Raw genomic sequence first — 16,078 nt, forward strand, 5'->3', positions numbered from 1 at the left:
GACTGGAAACTGCTTCCAGCGCAGCGTGAGAACGGCGGGGGACCGCTCCCCAGCACGGGGTGGCCGAGAGGAGAGGAGCCTGGGAGAAGCTGCAATGGCAGCCACTGGGGGTGTCATGGCTCTGCCCCGTTCCCCAGGTTCTCCAGGAGCAGACAGTAGCAACAGCAATGAACCAAGAGGATGCGACAGTCAGGAGTTACCAATCATTTATAACAAACCAAACCAATCTATATACAGAATAACTCCAGCGTAAGGTCAATGGGAAATGCAGCCTCCCTCCGCCCCCCCCCCCCCGAATGCCCCCATGGCAGGTGTAGCCATGTGTGATTGGCTTCTTCCCTTTATTCAGTGCATGTATGGATCACGCTTGACACACGCCCACTGGGAGGAAGAGTTGCCAAGGCTAGGCTGATCTTGTGGGCTCCTCCAGCCCTCCTGGCCCTTTGCGTGGGGACCTGGCTCCAACTGGATTTACAGCTGTCAAACCTAGACGCTGCCAAATTATGTCTCCTTCTGTGTGTCTGTCCCTGCCCCTCTCTCTTCTCCGCCCTCTGTACACATGCTCAATGTTAGACTCCTTCGGTTACCCTGAGCCCATTGCTGGGCACAGGGGGTGCTGTCTGGTGCTCCAAGGTTCTGTTCCCAGCTCTGACTCTTGTGCCTTGAGGAATGGGATTAATGGCTGTATAAACAGGAACGATCCCCTCCCAGCACTCACACTATTGGTTCTGGTCAGACTCACCCTCCTGGGATTTGCCCCTCAATTCCTGAGGCAGGACTTGTACTTACAAATATAAATAAATCATAACTTGGACTCCCTCTCAAGCTGTTCCTACAGATTCCCTCCTGCATCTAGTTTTCTTGGAGCTTTTTATACTCCTGAACTGTATCTAATGAGACCCACCTGTTCTGGCTGCCATGGTGAGTCAGCAAAATAGCTCTGTGCATCTTAAATGCAGGGTCTTAAAGCCTGGCACCTGATCACAGTGCTACTTACTGAACTCTCAGGGCTGTAGTGAGGCTTGGGTGGTGTGTGTAAAATTCTCTATAAGAGTTGGGACTGACCCAGACTTCAGACTTGGATTTGAGCATCGCCAGAGTTCAGGAGTGTTTGGATCTGAGGGTACAGTTGGGGACCCCCCCCTCTATGCTACACAAATGCTTGAGTAGGTCTTTCCCCCTCCCCGCCAGAGGGAGCACTGCCCCAGGAACGACCAACGCCTTTGTTCAGCAAGAGTCCCACCAGCTATTTAGCTCTTATCCACAAGCTCTGACTTTCTCACTGGGCAAAATCTGTGCGCGGAGGTGAATTGTAATAGTTCTACGAAAGACCCTCCAGGGCCAAATACATTGATTCCCAAGGGAGTTCCACTGGTTTACACCAGAGATGAATGTGGTGATCCTGTGTCTAAAACTCTGCCAGGGACTCAATGTTGTCTGGTCTTATCTTGTGTCGTACAAACCGAACAGGAGGGGGAGCGACACAGCCCGATGCTGATGTCATGTAATTTCCTTCTCCCCTTCTCCCCCCATGCCCTGCTGCACAGCTCTGCTGCTCTGGGACTTCCTTCTTATCACCCCTCCCAGTGGATTTCCGCTTACAGAGCCGCTGATGTCTCCTGGGAAACGCGGAGAAATCTTATGCACAGAAACACTTCTGCTCCATCTCTCTCAGGTAGAGCTCAGTCTGAGGGATGAAACTAGTGAGTTCTTCTCATTAGACCCAATCCATCCCTGGTGCAAGCTCCGCTGAAGTCAGTGCTCTCGAGTCTCCTCTCACACCGGTGTAGATCAGGAGTAACTCCATTCAGTGGGGCTACAGCGGTGTAAAACCAGGGTCAGAGAAGAATCAGGCCCAGTGAATTTCGTCTTATAAATGAATAAAATGTTAGCCCAAAACGGTCTGCCTGGATCTCCCTATACAGAAATTGTTATTTGAACCTCCCGAGGGCTAGGCCTTTGGTCAGTTGAGGACCTCACTGCCTACTTTCCTAGGGTGGGACAACCTGCTACACCTACTAGCCTGGGAGGAATTTGTTTCCCATTGGGACAAGAGTTCCAGGTTACACACTGGGGGCTAAACGTTCCTCCCAGTTGCGTCAGCACAAGCCCATTGGGCCAGATCCTGATCTCAGTTACGCTGTGGTAAATCCAGAGGAGCCAGGGCCAAATCCTGCTCTCTCTGAAGTTCGTGGCAAAACTCCTAAGTGGTGCCAGGGCTAAATCATTCTCTCATCAAAGTCAGGCATAGGGGCCAATTGGAAGTCAACAGCGAAACTCGCAGGGCCAGCTCCTGAGCTGGTGGAAATCTGTATAGCTCCCTGGACTTCACTGCAGTCAAATTAAGTCAATGGGGTCATACCGCTGGACAGCAGCTCAGGATCTGGCCCCCAATGACTTCAGTGGGACCAGGACTTTGCCCCTATGCTGGTGTAACTGAGAGCAGAATTTGGCCCAATGACCCTTGCTTTTGTTGAAGCGTTGAAAGAAGCCCCAGCTGCTCTTTAAAGAGTCGTTTCTAGGGCATCTCAGGCCAGCTGCTTCCCCTTGCCCCGCCTCACCCCCCCGGCGCCAGCCACTCAGATTTTGATTTCAGTCCGGAAGGTCTGCTGGACATGCTCTGTGTGTTTGGCTGGGTGCCGCCTGGCTTTGACGGTGAGGGTGCCATCCACACCCAGGGCCGAGGTGACGGACGTGGGGTTCACGTCTTCAGGCAGCTGGCACTTATGGGTGAAGGTGTTCATGACGGTCCCATCCGCGGCTAGCTGGAAGGGAGAAAGAAACAGAGGTGGGTCACGCTGGGGGATACAGCACGGGCTGGCATGGCGGCCTCTGTTTGCCCCAGGCCATGGGTGAAAGCATGTGGGCCAAAAGGAGGTTGCTTCTTTAGGGCAGATTAGGAGAAGAGATGGGAAAGCTGTTGTCTGTTCTGGCTCTGCCATTCCCTGCTTGTGATCTTGTGTGAGTCACTTCCCTGCTCCTTGTGATTTCTAATCAGATTTACCTGCTCCCCAGGTATGCTGGGTGGCACCTGATATTTACAAGTGGCTTGGACTGGGAAGGGAGGGAGTGGTTAAAGGAGACTGGGAGTCACGACGCCGGAGTCCTGTTCCTGGATCTGCCGCTATGCACCCTCTGCGCTCTGGTGCCCCGCATCTGACAAAAGGACCGAATACTGACTGACTGCCGGGATGGGGTGGGAGCTTCATTCATAGGGTTGCCAACTTTCCAATTTCTGAAAACCGGACACCCCTGCTCCGCCCCCTCCCCTCCCCGTTCCCTAAGGCTCACTCCTCTCCCCTCCAATCAAAACAAAAACACCTAAACTCCAAAGCAGGAATTATTGCAGAAAATGGCACGTTTCCGACCCCTTCTTTCAATCTTAACCATTATAACAACGTGGTCTGAGGAGAGGTGTGGGGCGAAGATTTGCTGCAACACTTATATTCATATTTGTCAGGGGACTTTGGGAAGTGTTAAGGAGTTACTCGCTACTATACAATAATAACCATTACCTATATCCCTAACACTGCACTGAACCCAAGCTGGTATAGAAAAGAAGAGGGAAAAGACTGGTGCCATCATAGAATATCAGGGTTGGAAGGGACCTCAGGAGATCATTTTGTCCAACCCCCTGCTCAAAGCAGGACCAATCCTCAATTTTTGCCCCCAATCCCTAAATGGCCCCCTCAAGGATTGAACTCACAATCCTGGGTTTAGCAGGGCAATGCTCAAACCACTGAGCTATCCCTCCCCCCACAGAGGGACCCTTCACAACCCTTCCACAGAGAACAGTCGGGATACCGATAGTTACTACACAAGGTACTATGCATCATGAAATATAAACTCAGCAAATGCATTTTGGCAACACAAGCCTGCTCTGATTCCCCCTCTCCCCTCTGTACAATGAAAGCAAAACAGGGACTTTCGCTGGCTGCATTTTCATTTTGGCTGAAAAGTTCATTCTTGCCCCCTCCTCTGTCCAAAGAGCCAGCACCCGAGCCTCACCGTCACCAAGATCGCATTTAGATCAGGTGAAGTGTTTCCTCTTTGTGCTGTTCAGAGAAAAAGTCCAGGGCTCAAGTAGGCAAGTCCGGTAATAACCCCAACAAGGCTCGGGTAGTTAGGACCCTCTTTAAGACACATCACTGAGGGAAGAATGCGGGGAGAAGGGGAGAGATTGACTCTACTGAGCTAAACCTCCAGCGCCCACACCAAAAGGTTCCTAAAAAAGTTAAAGACCTTTAAATAAACTCCAATTCTGGCACAATGACACCCCCCCCCCCCACACACATATACCCACCAGAAACGAGGGTCAGCACATAGTAATTTCAGGGAGTTGGGATCTGTGAGGGGGGCATTGTGGTCTCCATGTTTTTCCAGGGGAATGAGGGAGAGGGGAACTGGCTCTAGGTCCTGCAAAGGGGCGGTGGGGAGTGTGCATGGGCAGGGTGCATGCCTGGGAACGGGCGGGGGGTGAGGCTCAGAGCCAAGGCGGCCCCATTGGGGGAGCAGGGGGGTTTTGCAGCTGCAGGGGCTGGCTGGGGACACAGTGGCTCCAGGCTGTGTGAACGGGGGAGGAGGGGGTTGGCAGCGTGGTGAAATGCTGCTCGCAGCCCCCGCTCCCTCCACCAAGTGGCAGGCGGAGCCCCTCTGCCCAGGGAAGCAGGGGTCCTCCCGCCGGGGCTGAGCAGGGACCCCCTTCCCCACGGACTGCCCCTGGCGCTGGGCAGGGGGCACAGCAGGTGTGCGGAGGAGGGGGAGGGGTGCCCTGTCCCGGCTACTCACCCGTGCAAGGTGGGAGCTGGCGGCTGCGTGGCGGAGTCGCTGCACGGGGGTCCCCTGGGGCCACGGGGCAGGAGCAGCAGCAGGAGTGGGGGGGAGCAGTGGAGACTGGGCTGCTCCGGGGCGCACTCTCACTGCCCATCCCCAGTGCTGCTGCCACTGGGGGAGGCGGTGTGTGAGAGGGGGGTGCACACTGGGGGAGCAAAGCGGGAGGGCACGGCCACTTGCTGCTCCCTGGTGCCGGCTCTGGGCCACGATCCCCTGGCAGCACCTTCCTTCCTGTCTGTCCACCTACATGGCCCCAACTATTCCGGCACCCCTGCAAGCGGCAACCGGACTTTGGCTGTCCGGTCAGTGTTTCTGACCGGACACTGTCAGGTGCCATTTGCGACTGGACTTTCCGGTTGAAAATCGGACACCTGGCAACCCTGCCTTCGTTCTGCAGTCTTTCTGACTGCAGACAGAAGGTGCTAGAGATGGGCAAAGGCCTGTTATTGTGGGGAAGGCCTGTCTTTGCTTCTTCGGAGGCACTGCCGGGCCTGCTCCATGGTGGGGCGGCCACACACGCCTCTTGGAGCGGATGGCATTGTTCTCACAGGTGGTGTGCGGCATCAACGGTTGTGTAGGAGCTCTAGGCCCAGAGGAGCTCACATCTACTCAAGTAACCAGCCTCTCCCAAGGGGTACCACTGTAGGGAGTGTGGAAGGGGCATGGCTGTGGGGCAGCTGTAGCTCACAGCACCTCCTAGTGGCACAGGCTAAGACTGGGGTGGCTGTGAGCTCCCCAAACCGGGTGGCAGTAGCTGTAATCTGCCCACACCCAGTGCTTGTGCACTATTCTCTGCAGTGTCTCCTGCTGGGAGAGGCTAAGAGCTCTTTCCTAGCCAGAGCTCCTGCAACATACACACAGTGCCTCCTGCTGCAGTAGCTGTGTGCTCCCTTTCTCCCCCGCCCCCCCGCTTAGGTGAGTTGAGTTGAGTCTGAGTTGTTCGCTGAGGTGTTTCCAAACAAGGAGGCTGGAGCTGCAGTCTGAAGGGAAGCACAGTAGAGTTTGGGGAAGGTTACATCATTCTGCAGCTCCCACTGGAGTGATTAAGAGCACATCGTTAGAGCACAGTGCACCGTATCTCCATGGATACTCTCCAGAACATAGTGTCCCCAGAACCTGGCCTCGGAGTGAGCAGATGTCGGTGCACATGAGTGGCACAGAGCCCTTGAATGGCAGAGAAGATCAGTATGTACCAGCCAGCCTCATAATGAATTTAGCACCAGGGAGAGGTGACAGCACTGGAGAATGCTGTCCTCATGCCCTGTACATCCCCAGGATGGGTGCAGCCTGGGCACTAGCAGGGCAAGTTTTCCCGGTATTGTCCCATTGCCAGTGTGTGCTTTGATGCTGCCCTAGAGGGACCTCCTCTGGGGCGGAGAGGGCAGCATGTGTAGTCTCGGGGGTCTATCCTGTGCTGGCTCTGCTGCCAGTGCTGGTGGTGTGATTTAGGGTCCTGCCTGAGACCCATCAAACTCATGTCATATGATGGCCTCCAAACTGCCCTTTAATCAATGAAATAGTCCTGTACCCGGTGCCTTATGCACACTCCATACCACATGCTCCTTGCCCCGAAGAGCAGCTCACAATTGGAGTTAGCACAAAACCAAGAGAACAGGTGAGGTCAACTCGGATGTAAGGGCTATCAAGGATGAGATGGGAAGGGAGCCGGCCACAAGAAGAAGGGGGGACTCTGAAGAAGTGGATAGAAGATGCCTAATAGGTGAGACCAGCTGTCCAAAGGGCAGGATGCTAGAAGACATGAGGCCCAGAGTGGGAAGAGAAGAGAGATGTGAGTGGAGCAGGATCTCCAAGGGCTGGGTAAGGAAATTGAGTCTGATGGGGTGAAAACTATCAGGTGATACCAGCGTTCAGCACCCTGGGTCAAGCGCAAACCACCGACAGATGGCAAAAGGCCCCCGAGCCCAGTAACAGTCCCCTGAGCCAGCTGACCTGTTGCTATCTACACTCCAGCATAATTCAGGAGCTCCTTATGGGGGTGGTCCTGGCTGATGCTCCAGCAACTGCAGTGGGAAGGATGATCCAGGCATGGGAAAGGGGCCCATGTGCCAGGAGGAAAACCCTGGAGCAGCTCGGCAGGGGGGATAAAGAAAGGAAAGTATTGATGGCAGGTGGCTCAGGGCCTGATTCTCCTCTCACTCAGGTGGATGTAAATCAGGAATCACTTCACTGAAGTCAGCCGAGTGACACCAGCATATATGAGAGGAGGTCCATGCCCAGGTCTTCTGGCACTCTCCAAAGCAGGTACAGTAATTTGTATGGGCAGAGTCACCAGCCTGCGGTTGTTCTGGGACAGCATCTCCCAGCACCCATAGTGCTCTTCCCCCAAGGTGCTGGAGGGGATGGTAGAGGGTACTGAGAAGGGAGATGTCATTCGAGCTGCCACAAAGGGGTGGCACTTGACTTTGGGGTGATAACAGCGTTTACCATCTTGGGCCAGGTGACACCCTAGAGTGATGAAATGGGGCAGTGTGTGAAGCACAGCCTGGAGCAATCTCGGGCTTCCCAAAGTACCCGCAGAGAGAGCGAGCTGTGGGAAGGGAGGGTTCTGACCCAGCTCTCCCATGCTTCTTCTGGTAGTTAATAAATCAGGTCTGATTCTGGTCTCGCAGAGGTGTAAATCACCAGCCACCCTAGTGAAGTCATTGCAGCCCCATTGGCATAAGTGGACCAGAACACAAGCTCTGGCGCGCCTGCTCCGAACACAAGCTCTGAGTCCCAGATGCTGGACAGAACCTGCCCTGCCTGCTGTGGAACCTCCTGCAGAGCCCTCGCTCAGCACATCGCCCCACTCCATCCTGGGGCAGCGACCTGTGTTGGGACATGATGGGGCAACAGGGTGGTGAAGGGGCACAAGTGTCCCAGCATGGTGACCGGACCAACGAAACCCACAGGACCAGCCGTTAAAAGTGAAGATGAGAAGATTCCACTGGGACAAGCATCCCGAACCCCAGATACTGAACTGAGCTTAGCCAGACCCGCAGGGTTCAGGTCTAGAGCTTGGCCTGGAAATCCCCCAAAATCAAGATGGTTAAACCTCGAAAAAGGGACAGGGCTGGTTTCAGACTGAGAGGAAGGTCTGGGGGTAACAGGCCCATTAAAGGGAACTGGGCTTAGGGATCCTGTTCCAGGCCTGGTGTTCCCAGCTGGGCCAATGAAGAGGGCAGGGCAGCACCTGGGGGCTATAAAAGACCAGTCAGGTGGCCGGCAGGAGAAGAGAGCTGTTAGAGAGAGAAGGTGGTTTCAGGGAGAAGGTTGAAGGCAGGAATGCAGCATGGGGGTTTGAGGCAGGCGGAGCGGCAGAGGGAGATGCCTGCTGACTCGGAGCGGGGCTGAGGGCCAAAGGCAGGGAAGCACTGATGTCTCTTTGCTGGAGAACTGGACTCTGAGAAGGCCACGGGGAGTGAGGGATGCTCCCAGCAGAGAGGCTGTGGGGGTTCCCCTGGGAAGACCAGGATTGCACCCCAGAAAGAAGGGCAGAGGGCTGGAGGCATGGCAGGAGACACTGGGGTCTGGTGAGAATGAAGCCAGGTTTTAAGGGTTCCGTGTGCTGGGGGTGGTCTGGACTGTGGGTTAGGGACTGTTTGCACTATTGAGGGATTTGAGGATCAGCTTCTGCCAAGTTGGAAGGGACTCAGAAAGGAAACTGGGGTGAGAGGCCACTTGCGGGGCTGCCCTGTGGGGAGGCCCAGCTGGGTTTGAGTTGTGGGGGCGCAGGCTCAGCCTGAGCTCGGGGCCGAGGTCTGGGTGGAGATTTGGGACAGGGTCACTGAATTTTGGAGGAACACATGGCCTGGGACTTGGCGTACACCCCTGTCTTGTTCTTCCCATGACTCCTACAAGACTCTGTCAAGGGGACAGATCTACCCAGGGCAGAGGGAGCGTTACGGGCGGAGGGAGTGGTCAGTGCTGCTACTCCAGGCCCTGTGCACATGGAAGGCCGCTGTGGTGGAGCCATTCACCTTCTCGGCGTGGACCTCGATCTGGTTGTTGGAGGTGGTGACAATGATGTCCTCGGGGGAGAAGTCGCTGACATCCACGGCAAACTGGTAGGTGTCCCCCAGGGTTTTAATGTTCCCCATGTTGCCTGGCCGGGCTGCTGGGAGAGGAAAGAACAAAGTGAATCACTTCTGATCCCTGTGCAGGGATTTCTCCCTGTGCCTGGGGTAGATCAGGGCCCATTCCAGGGTGACACGGGAATCCAGCTCTTTACCAGGAGCTGCTGTATACAGCTGGGTATGGAAATCTGGGAGAGTTTCTTATCCTTGATTGGAGCAAAGGAAGATGGTTCCCCACCACTAGATATTGGGCATGATCCCAAAGTCAGAAGGAGTCTTTATGGATTTTGGATCCGTATTAGTGGACCCCTCTCGCCTTATCAGTAACCCAAGCCTGGAGCTATGTACTCACCAGAAAAGCTTTTGATTGTCAGTGCTATTAAGGACGTATGGCAGTGGGGGGAAGAATGCTTGGGAAACCAAGGACTTGACTTTCAAAACTGCTTGTACAAAGACTCATCGAACGGCGCATGTGCAAAATTGTTTGTGCAGTTGTGCACTTGATTTGCGCACAAAGTTACTGTGACTGCATTTGCACAAGCAAGATGGCAGTTATGCATCTAACTGGCCGTCTGCATTTGCAATGACCAGATTCACACAGGATTAAGGGAGCGGCCACAGTCAGACCAATGCTCTGACCATTCTGACCATGGCCAGTACAGGATGCTTCAGAGAGGGGTGTAAGACCCTGTATTGGACAATTATGGTGTAACCTATCCATGGAAGTTCTTTCTGAACCAAGTTAGTGGTTGGCTAAGGCCCTGAGCATGAGTGTATCCTTCATACTCATTTTTAGCCTCCTTAAGATAGCTGAATGTTCCCATATCCACAGAAATGCCTAAACCCTTTTTGAATCCTACTAAATTGTTTGCCTTAATGACACTCTTGTGGTGGTGAGTTCCATGAGTTAATTATGCCTTGTTTCCTTGTGTGTGTGCGCAGTTGTGAGCCTCCTAAAGTCATGAGCTACAAACCTTCAGATGCAATTATTCCTAGTTAATGCTGGGGGGTTCTGCCCTTGCTTTGACACTGAAGGTCTCCTCAGCAAGGAGTTGCACAGTGACACTAGCTCCTTTTCCTTCTTTCACCAACCCCGGTTTTGCCCAGACGTGGTCTGTTCCTACTCTGGGATCTTCCCTCTGAAAGAAATACTACAGTGCTCCACAGCAGTGGCCCCAGCCCTGCAGCAGGTAGGTCCCTGTTGTAAGATGTGATATTTAGGATCACGACTACAGAATAGGAGGACTTGTGGCACCTTAGAGACTAACCAATTTATTTGAGCGTAAGCTTTCGTGAGCTACAGCTCACTTCATCGGATATGCTCAAATAAATTGGTTAGTCTCTAAGGTGCCACAAGTCCTCCTGTTCTTTTTGCGGATACAGACTAACACGGCTGCTCCTTTGACACCTACTACAGAATAGTGCAGTGTAATGGGCCTGACTCTGCTTTCACTTTCCCCTGGTGTAAATCTGGAATAAGACAATGGGCTTGTATTGGAGTAAGTGGCAGCAGGTCTGTTCCTATGCTGTGCTTCAAGCTCAGCTTTCAACACCAGGATCTGCCTCGTGATGAGTTTGCAGTTCTCAGCTTTGTTCGTCCTTTGGGGGGGGAGGGGCAATGGTATTTTGCCACCCCCTGGAACTGATGGCTGCCACGTGGGCCCAGGCTAAGCTGCGATGCTTGTACAAAACCCTTCTGGGATGGTTCTGATGGAGTCCCACTGTGCTCAGTTATCTGGTCAGTCGATAAAAAGCTGCGTTTTACGGGGCTGCGTCTGTCCTCACTCAATCTAACTGCACACAGCAAACAACTCATCCCCCTCCTGTCTGCGAATCGCACCCCGATTTTTATCAATTTGTCCATTTTATGCAAAAAAATCACCCAATAAACAGTTTATGGAGAACTTCGAGCTTGCCCTTTGCCTATGAATGGTTCACCTGGACCCTGCACTGTTGGGTAGGGGTGGACTTCACCCCGGTGCAGGGGGCCCCATCATGCGTCACTTACGCGCTTGGGTCACACACACACCTCTGTAGAGAGGTCAATGTGCCCCCATGGGATTGGTTGCCTGGGTAAGTCACGTGACATTGGTTCTCTTTCTGTTTCCTCACATCGATCTCTTTTTGGTTCCTTGAACAAATGACTTTTGGCTCCAAGACTCACTTTCATTGGCTCTCTGGGCGAAGGAAACGTCCCTTGTGCCCGGGCTGGTGAAAACCAAGGGAAGAGGCTGCGTCAAAGCCTCTCAGGGACACTTAGCCAGATAAATCTCCCCAAATGCTTTTTCGTAGAGTTGGCCTGTCCTGCCCCTTATGGACTCTCACTACTGAAACACTTCAGAGGGCCCCCGAGATGGTAGCAGAAGTTTTCCTCTATATTCCTCTGGCTCTTTCTGCTGTCCCCCTTCCCATACAGATCCGCTGAGAAATCAGGGGCATGAGGGTAAGGCCCCTGCCCCCCGCTGACATGCTGGTGAGGATGTAGAGGTGGTTCCCCAGATACCCACAGACAACACCTTCTCCTCTGACAGCCCCCCTATTCTCCATGGAAACAAAGGCTGCCTCTGGCCATGGACATCAATTCCTGCGATTTCCCTACAGACGTCCCATTGAACACGTGCTCGGGTGTCGTTCCCCCCCCAACCCCCCAGCAACCGGGGGCAAGCTCAGATCCCTTGTCTTGCTGAATCTGGCACTAGGCAAGTCGAGCACAGCAGGGACGACGTGGTCTCTGTCCCACATGTAAAGTGGCAAACTAAGGATTAGGAGGCGCATCAGTCACTGCCCAGGCAATCCCTGGGGGAACGAAGGGGTCGTGTTTCTTCCCCCCCGAGCCCACCAACTTCTGATGTCCCATTGGGGTCTCCCTCAGTGCAGCTGCACGGCTAATGCATTTACACATAGGTCTGCCCCTCACCAACCTCTCATAGGGGGTAGCGCCTCCATCAGGACTGGAGTGTCTGGGAGCTCTTCCCCGGTTTGCACTCCTGCCCTACAGCGCAGCCCCATGGCCAGTGCTCCCAGAACGTTTGCCGCTGGGGAGGATGGAACAGGTTCTGCCCATCGTGTGGATGCGAGTAGCCTCCCCGGGAGCTGGCATTGCCCAGTCCTCTCTCCCTGCTTTACCCCTTGAAAACAGGCAGGGAATATGCTGGGAACAAGCAACCAAGAGGAAACATCCCCCATGCTGGGAGATCCGGACTTCCCCCCTGCCCCAGCTGACTCCTCCTAGAAGCCCAGGTCTCTGGCTGCAGGAGTCATGACTCCCCAGTTACTGCTCCGTGTTCTGTACAGCTCCCCGTGCTTGGACAGGCTGGGGTTGCGGTGGCGCCGAACGCCCCTACACTGCCCTACCGATCTCTACAGCACCCCCTGCTGACGTGCGGCCAGCACTGGAAAAGTTGGGAGCCTCCCCACAGCCCACAGCTTGAGCTGGGATGCACATGGCTGTGAGCGCCTGCACCCTCCCCTAGAGCGCCCCCTGCTGGGAGAACTGGAGCTAGAGTCGGTGTGAGAGTCCCCCTTGTTCAGGGCTCCTCCAGCTTGCTCTGTTGTGCCTCTTGCTGGGGTCAGCTGAGGCTGGCTTGTCTGTGAGCTGTTTCACACTTGGCCCTCCTGCTCCGCTCCCTACCACCCGGCCTGCTGGGGGAGGAGGGAGCTCGAGGGGCCAGGAGCTTCCCTCCACCAGCCCATGGTGCAGCCTCATGGTGACTCTTCAGGAGCTGGAGTAAGGACGGCGGTGAGAAAAAACCCTTTAATGCTAAGGGACGGGCACAAAGGACCAGCTGGGAGACTAGACTGTTCTTCAGTAGAAGCAAGTTTTATCCCCATAGACAGAAGCAACCACCCGATCGCTCTGCCAACGAACACCCTTGATTTCCAGCCACCACCACTGCCCGCTTTGCCCCACTTCCCGGCCCACCCGCAAACACTGCCGCCAGATCTCAGGCCGCGCCCGCTGGCAGGTGCCAACTTGCCTGGGAACACCAGGGGCTCGTTGCGCGGCCTCATGAAGTTCCCGAAGTCGTCGCCGAACAGCCCGCGGGCTTTCTCCATGTGCTGATCCCGGGCCGGGGTGGGTGAGGAGCTCTGGTGGAAACTGCGCTCCGAGCGGAAGGCAGGGGAAGATTTCAAGCTCATTCACCTCCAGAGCCTTGTGGAGGGCGGGGGGAGAAACAACCCACCAGTCAGCCAACCACAGGTGGCGGGGAGGGGGGAAATCCTCTTCTCTCCTCCTGGATGAAAATGGGAATCGAGCTTGTTCTGGGTGTCCCTGCCACTGTCCCCTTTATAGCAGGCTGGGTGGATGGAGCCAGCACGGTTCAGAGGCAGCTGATGGGCTTATAAAGCCCCTTTAGGTTCTAGGCTGCCTTCCAGCCCTCTTGAAATCAGGCTAAATTTAGGTGCTTCTGCATCACTTGGACGGCCGTGGAAACTTTCCCCTCCGCCAGAGCTCCAAACAAACAGTGGGGAGGAATCTGATCTCATTGCTGGCATTCCAGCCCGCCTGGATAATGCAGCTCTCGCTGGCTCCTGGCAGCACCAGGCTGCTGTGGGCTGATGGCCCAAAAAAAGGAAGTGTGTGGGGGGAGCGATACGTGCGAGCTCTGAGGGGAAAGGGATGTGTACTGATGTCATAGCATAATGTCCATTCTGGGATGACTGGGGGGCGATGGGACACACGGCTGCATTAATAACGCCCTTCTCCCATCTGAGGGTCTGCAAGCACCTCACCCTGCACGGGAGGTAGGTGTGTGCTAGCTGTGTTAGACAGGGAAACTGAGGCATGGCAAGGAGACGGGACTGGCCCAAGGTCACCCAGCAAGCCAAGAGCAGAGCCAGGATTAGAAGCCAGGAGCCAGGCTTTGGCACCGTTTTCCTTGATGACCGTACTTTCCCATCTGCCAGCCTTTGCTAGTCCCTAAGCACTTGGGAAATGTCACAATGTCGGGTGCAAGGAGAGGTTAGTATTGGGGAGAGGAGGTCAGGCTCTGCAGTGCCCCCTTCCTGAGGAAGTGGATAAAGAGGAAGGGCAGGTTACTGGTGCCTTTTGCTCCTTATCCGACAAAAAGAACAGGCGCAGTTAGGTCATAAATTAACCTGATGATTGTCAGAGTGACTCGGTCCCCTTCTGAGCCGAGGCTTCTTCTCCCAGGATGGGGCGGGGGAGGGAATTGGCATGAGCCAGGCAAAGAAAGGAGAATGGGTTAATAATGGGTAGCTACGGAGCAGCTGGAAGGCTTCTGCTCCTGGGGCGGTGTGGCCGGAAGAGAGAATTTAAACAGGGTAGAGAGAGCGTAAAGGATCTCTGAAATGGGGCTGCAAGGCAGGGAAGGGGCTAGGGTGGAGAAGATCTGGGTCCACGGGCCCTGGAAAAAGGGCTGGGTTAAAGAAATAGTGAGAGACCCTGAAAGAAGGTCTGAGACTGAGTCGAAAGACAGCTAGGTCTGCAAAGGGGCTGAGAGTGCACTAGGCAACAAACCCTGAGGGAGAGTTTGAGGGGGAAGAGAGCCTGGGCACCAGAGCCTTGAAACAGGGGCTGGGACTCCCCTCAGGCAGTCTCAGGGCACAGGCATCTGGTGGTGTGAGGAGGTGGACTAAAGATTCCAGACACCCGGTGGTGAAAGAACAATGGTTACAATGGTCGTGCTGAATGACTCGGGAGTGCCAAAAGACTTGGTAATAGTGATGGGTTCCCCCCAGGGTGCCACCCGGAACTGGGGTACCACTGAGCCCCCCCGACCCACCAGCCTGGGCTCCCTTCTGCACTGTACTGCTGTGACAACCTGCCAAGCCCTCTCCAGGCTTCAGCCTGCACTTTCACCAGCATACATACAGGTAGGGACACACCCATCGGCAGTTACACGCAGATGCTCTGACTAGCTCCTGCATAGGAAGGCTTCAGCTAGGGTACTTCCCACCTCCTCTGGCATGCACCCCCTCTGGAGTATAGACCCAAAATTATACTGTCTTGCGCTGCACAGGGAACTGTACAGCGTAAGCTCATGAAATTTGCCCCCTCTCTCAGTGTGAAAAAGAATATGCAACAGCTTTCTGCCCCAAGTTATGACTCCCACACACTAGGTTTAGATAAAGCAAAAACAAGCTTATTAACTACAAAAGGTGGATTTTAAGTGATTATAAGGGATCGCAAATAAATGAAAGCAGATTACCTAGCAAATAAACAAAAAACACAAACTAAACTTAATATACTACATAGCTCAGATATGAATACCACATTCTCACCCTAAGTGATTATACAAGCAGGCTGCAGATTCTTAAGGGGCAAGCTACGCTTGCTTACAGCTTGGAATCCCCAGGTGTTCCATTCACAGGCTAAAAATCCCTTTAGCCTGGGTCCAGCACTTCTTCCAGTTCAGTCTTTGTTCCTCAGGTGTTTCCAGGAGTCTTCTTGGGCGGGGGAGTCCATGAAGAACCAAGATGTCACTCCCCTGCCTTATATAGCTTTTGCATAGGGCGGGAACCCTTTGTTTCAAAGCCTGCTTCCCAGGCCAGCAGTGGGAAAATACTGACCTTCCAAGATGGAGTCCAGCACTAGGTGACTTGGTCACATGTCCCTGTAGTGTCACAGCAGCCATTACTCGGAGGCTGTCTGTGGCGTCTTCAGGAAGCTTCTCCTAAGGCCTATTGTTCTCTCTAACAGCTCATTAAGGTGAATGGGCCCTTCCTGGCCAGCCATCTAGATTGAAAGCCTTTTGCCTAGTGGGCATTGCCCAGGAATAGCTACATGTGAAAGAGATACATAGTCAATATTCATAACTTCAGATACGAAAATGATACATGCATACAAATAGGATAATCATATCCAGCAAATCATAACCTTTCCAATGACACCTCCCATGACTGATCTTGCATGAAATACATCATAACTATGTCATAATTATGCCATAATAATATCACTGTGAAGACTATGGGGTGCAGTGTCACAGTAATGCCTGCCAGGGACTGGATCTTAAAGACACCTCAGCTGGAGGGCAGGTCTCATGCACGGGGAGTGATAGAAAGGCTGCTGGGGGATGTGCTACCATGGGCCACGTGCATGTAAGTTATATGCAGTCATGCCATGCCTAGCTCCATACATGCTGCTGCTCTGGTTTCTGGTGCCTTCTCAGACACTGGACTTGGTGAGCACCACTAGAGGGCTCACA

General features: G+C 54.0%; 1 protein-coding gene across 3 annotated transcripts; it reads right to left on the bottom strand.

Annotated features, from left to right (window-relative positions):
- Positions 1-308: 308 nt before the first annotated feature.
- Positions 309-13,243, bottom strand: HSPB7 (heat shock protein family B (small) member 7). 3 transcript variants are annotated; one of them, XM_074975174.1, is made up of 3 exons: positions 12,887-13,243; positions 8,814-8,947; positions 309-2,765 (listed from the first exon to the last, which is right to left on the bottom strand). In XM_074975174.1, the coding sequence occupies exons 1-3, from the start codon at positions 13,047-13,049 to the stop codon at positions 2,580-2,582; spliced, it is 483 nt and encodes a 160-aa protein (XP_074831275.1). In that variant the 5' UTR covers positions 13,050-13,243; the 3' UTR covers positions 309-2,579. The 3 variants fall into 3 exon arrangements, with proteins under 3 accessions (XP_074831275.1, XP_074831274.1, XP_074831273.1); XM_074975173.1 differs by having other exon boundaries at positions 8,814-8,950; positions 12,887-13,240; XM_074975172.1 differs by lacking the exon at positions 12,887-13,243 and adding an exon at positions 11,831-12,011 and having other exon boundaries at positions 8,814-8,950.
- Positions 13,244-16,078: the final 2,835 nt, after the last annotated feature.

The sequence above is a fragment of the Natator depressus genome, chromosome 18, assembly GCF_965152275.1.
Source record: "Natator depressus isolate rNatDep1 chromosome 18, rNatDep2.hap1, whole genome shotgun sequence".
NCBI lineage: Eukaryota > Metazoa > Chordata > Testudines > Cheloniidae > Natator > Natator depressus.

Coding starts and splice junctions, on each gene's coding strand:
- HSPB7 (XM_074975173.1), bottom strand. CDS start 13,049: ATGAGCTTGAAATCTTCCCCTGCCTTCCGCTCGGAGCGCAGTTTCCAC. Junction 8,951..12,886: donor CGAGCCCCTGGTGTTCCCAG/GCAAGTTGGCAC, acceptor TTCCTCTCCCAG/CAGCCCGGCCAGGCAACATG. Junction 2,766..8,813: donor TCGAGGTCCACGCCGAGAAG/GTGAATGGCTCC, acceptor TCTCCCTTCCAG/CTAGCCGCGGATGGGACCGT.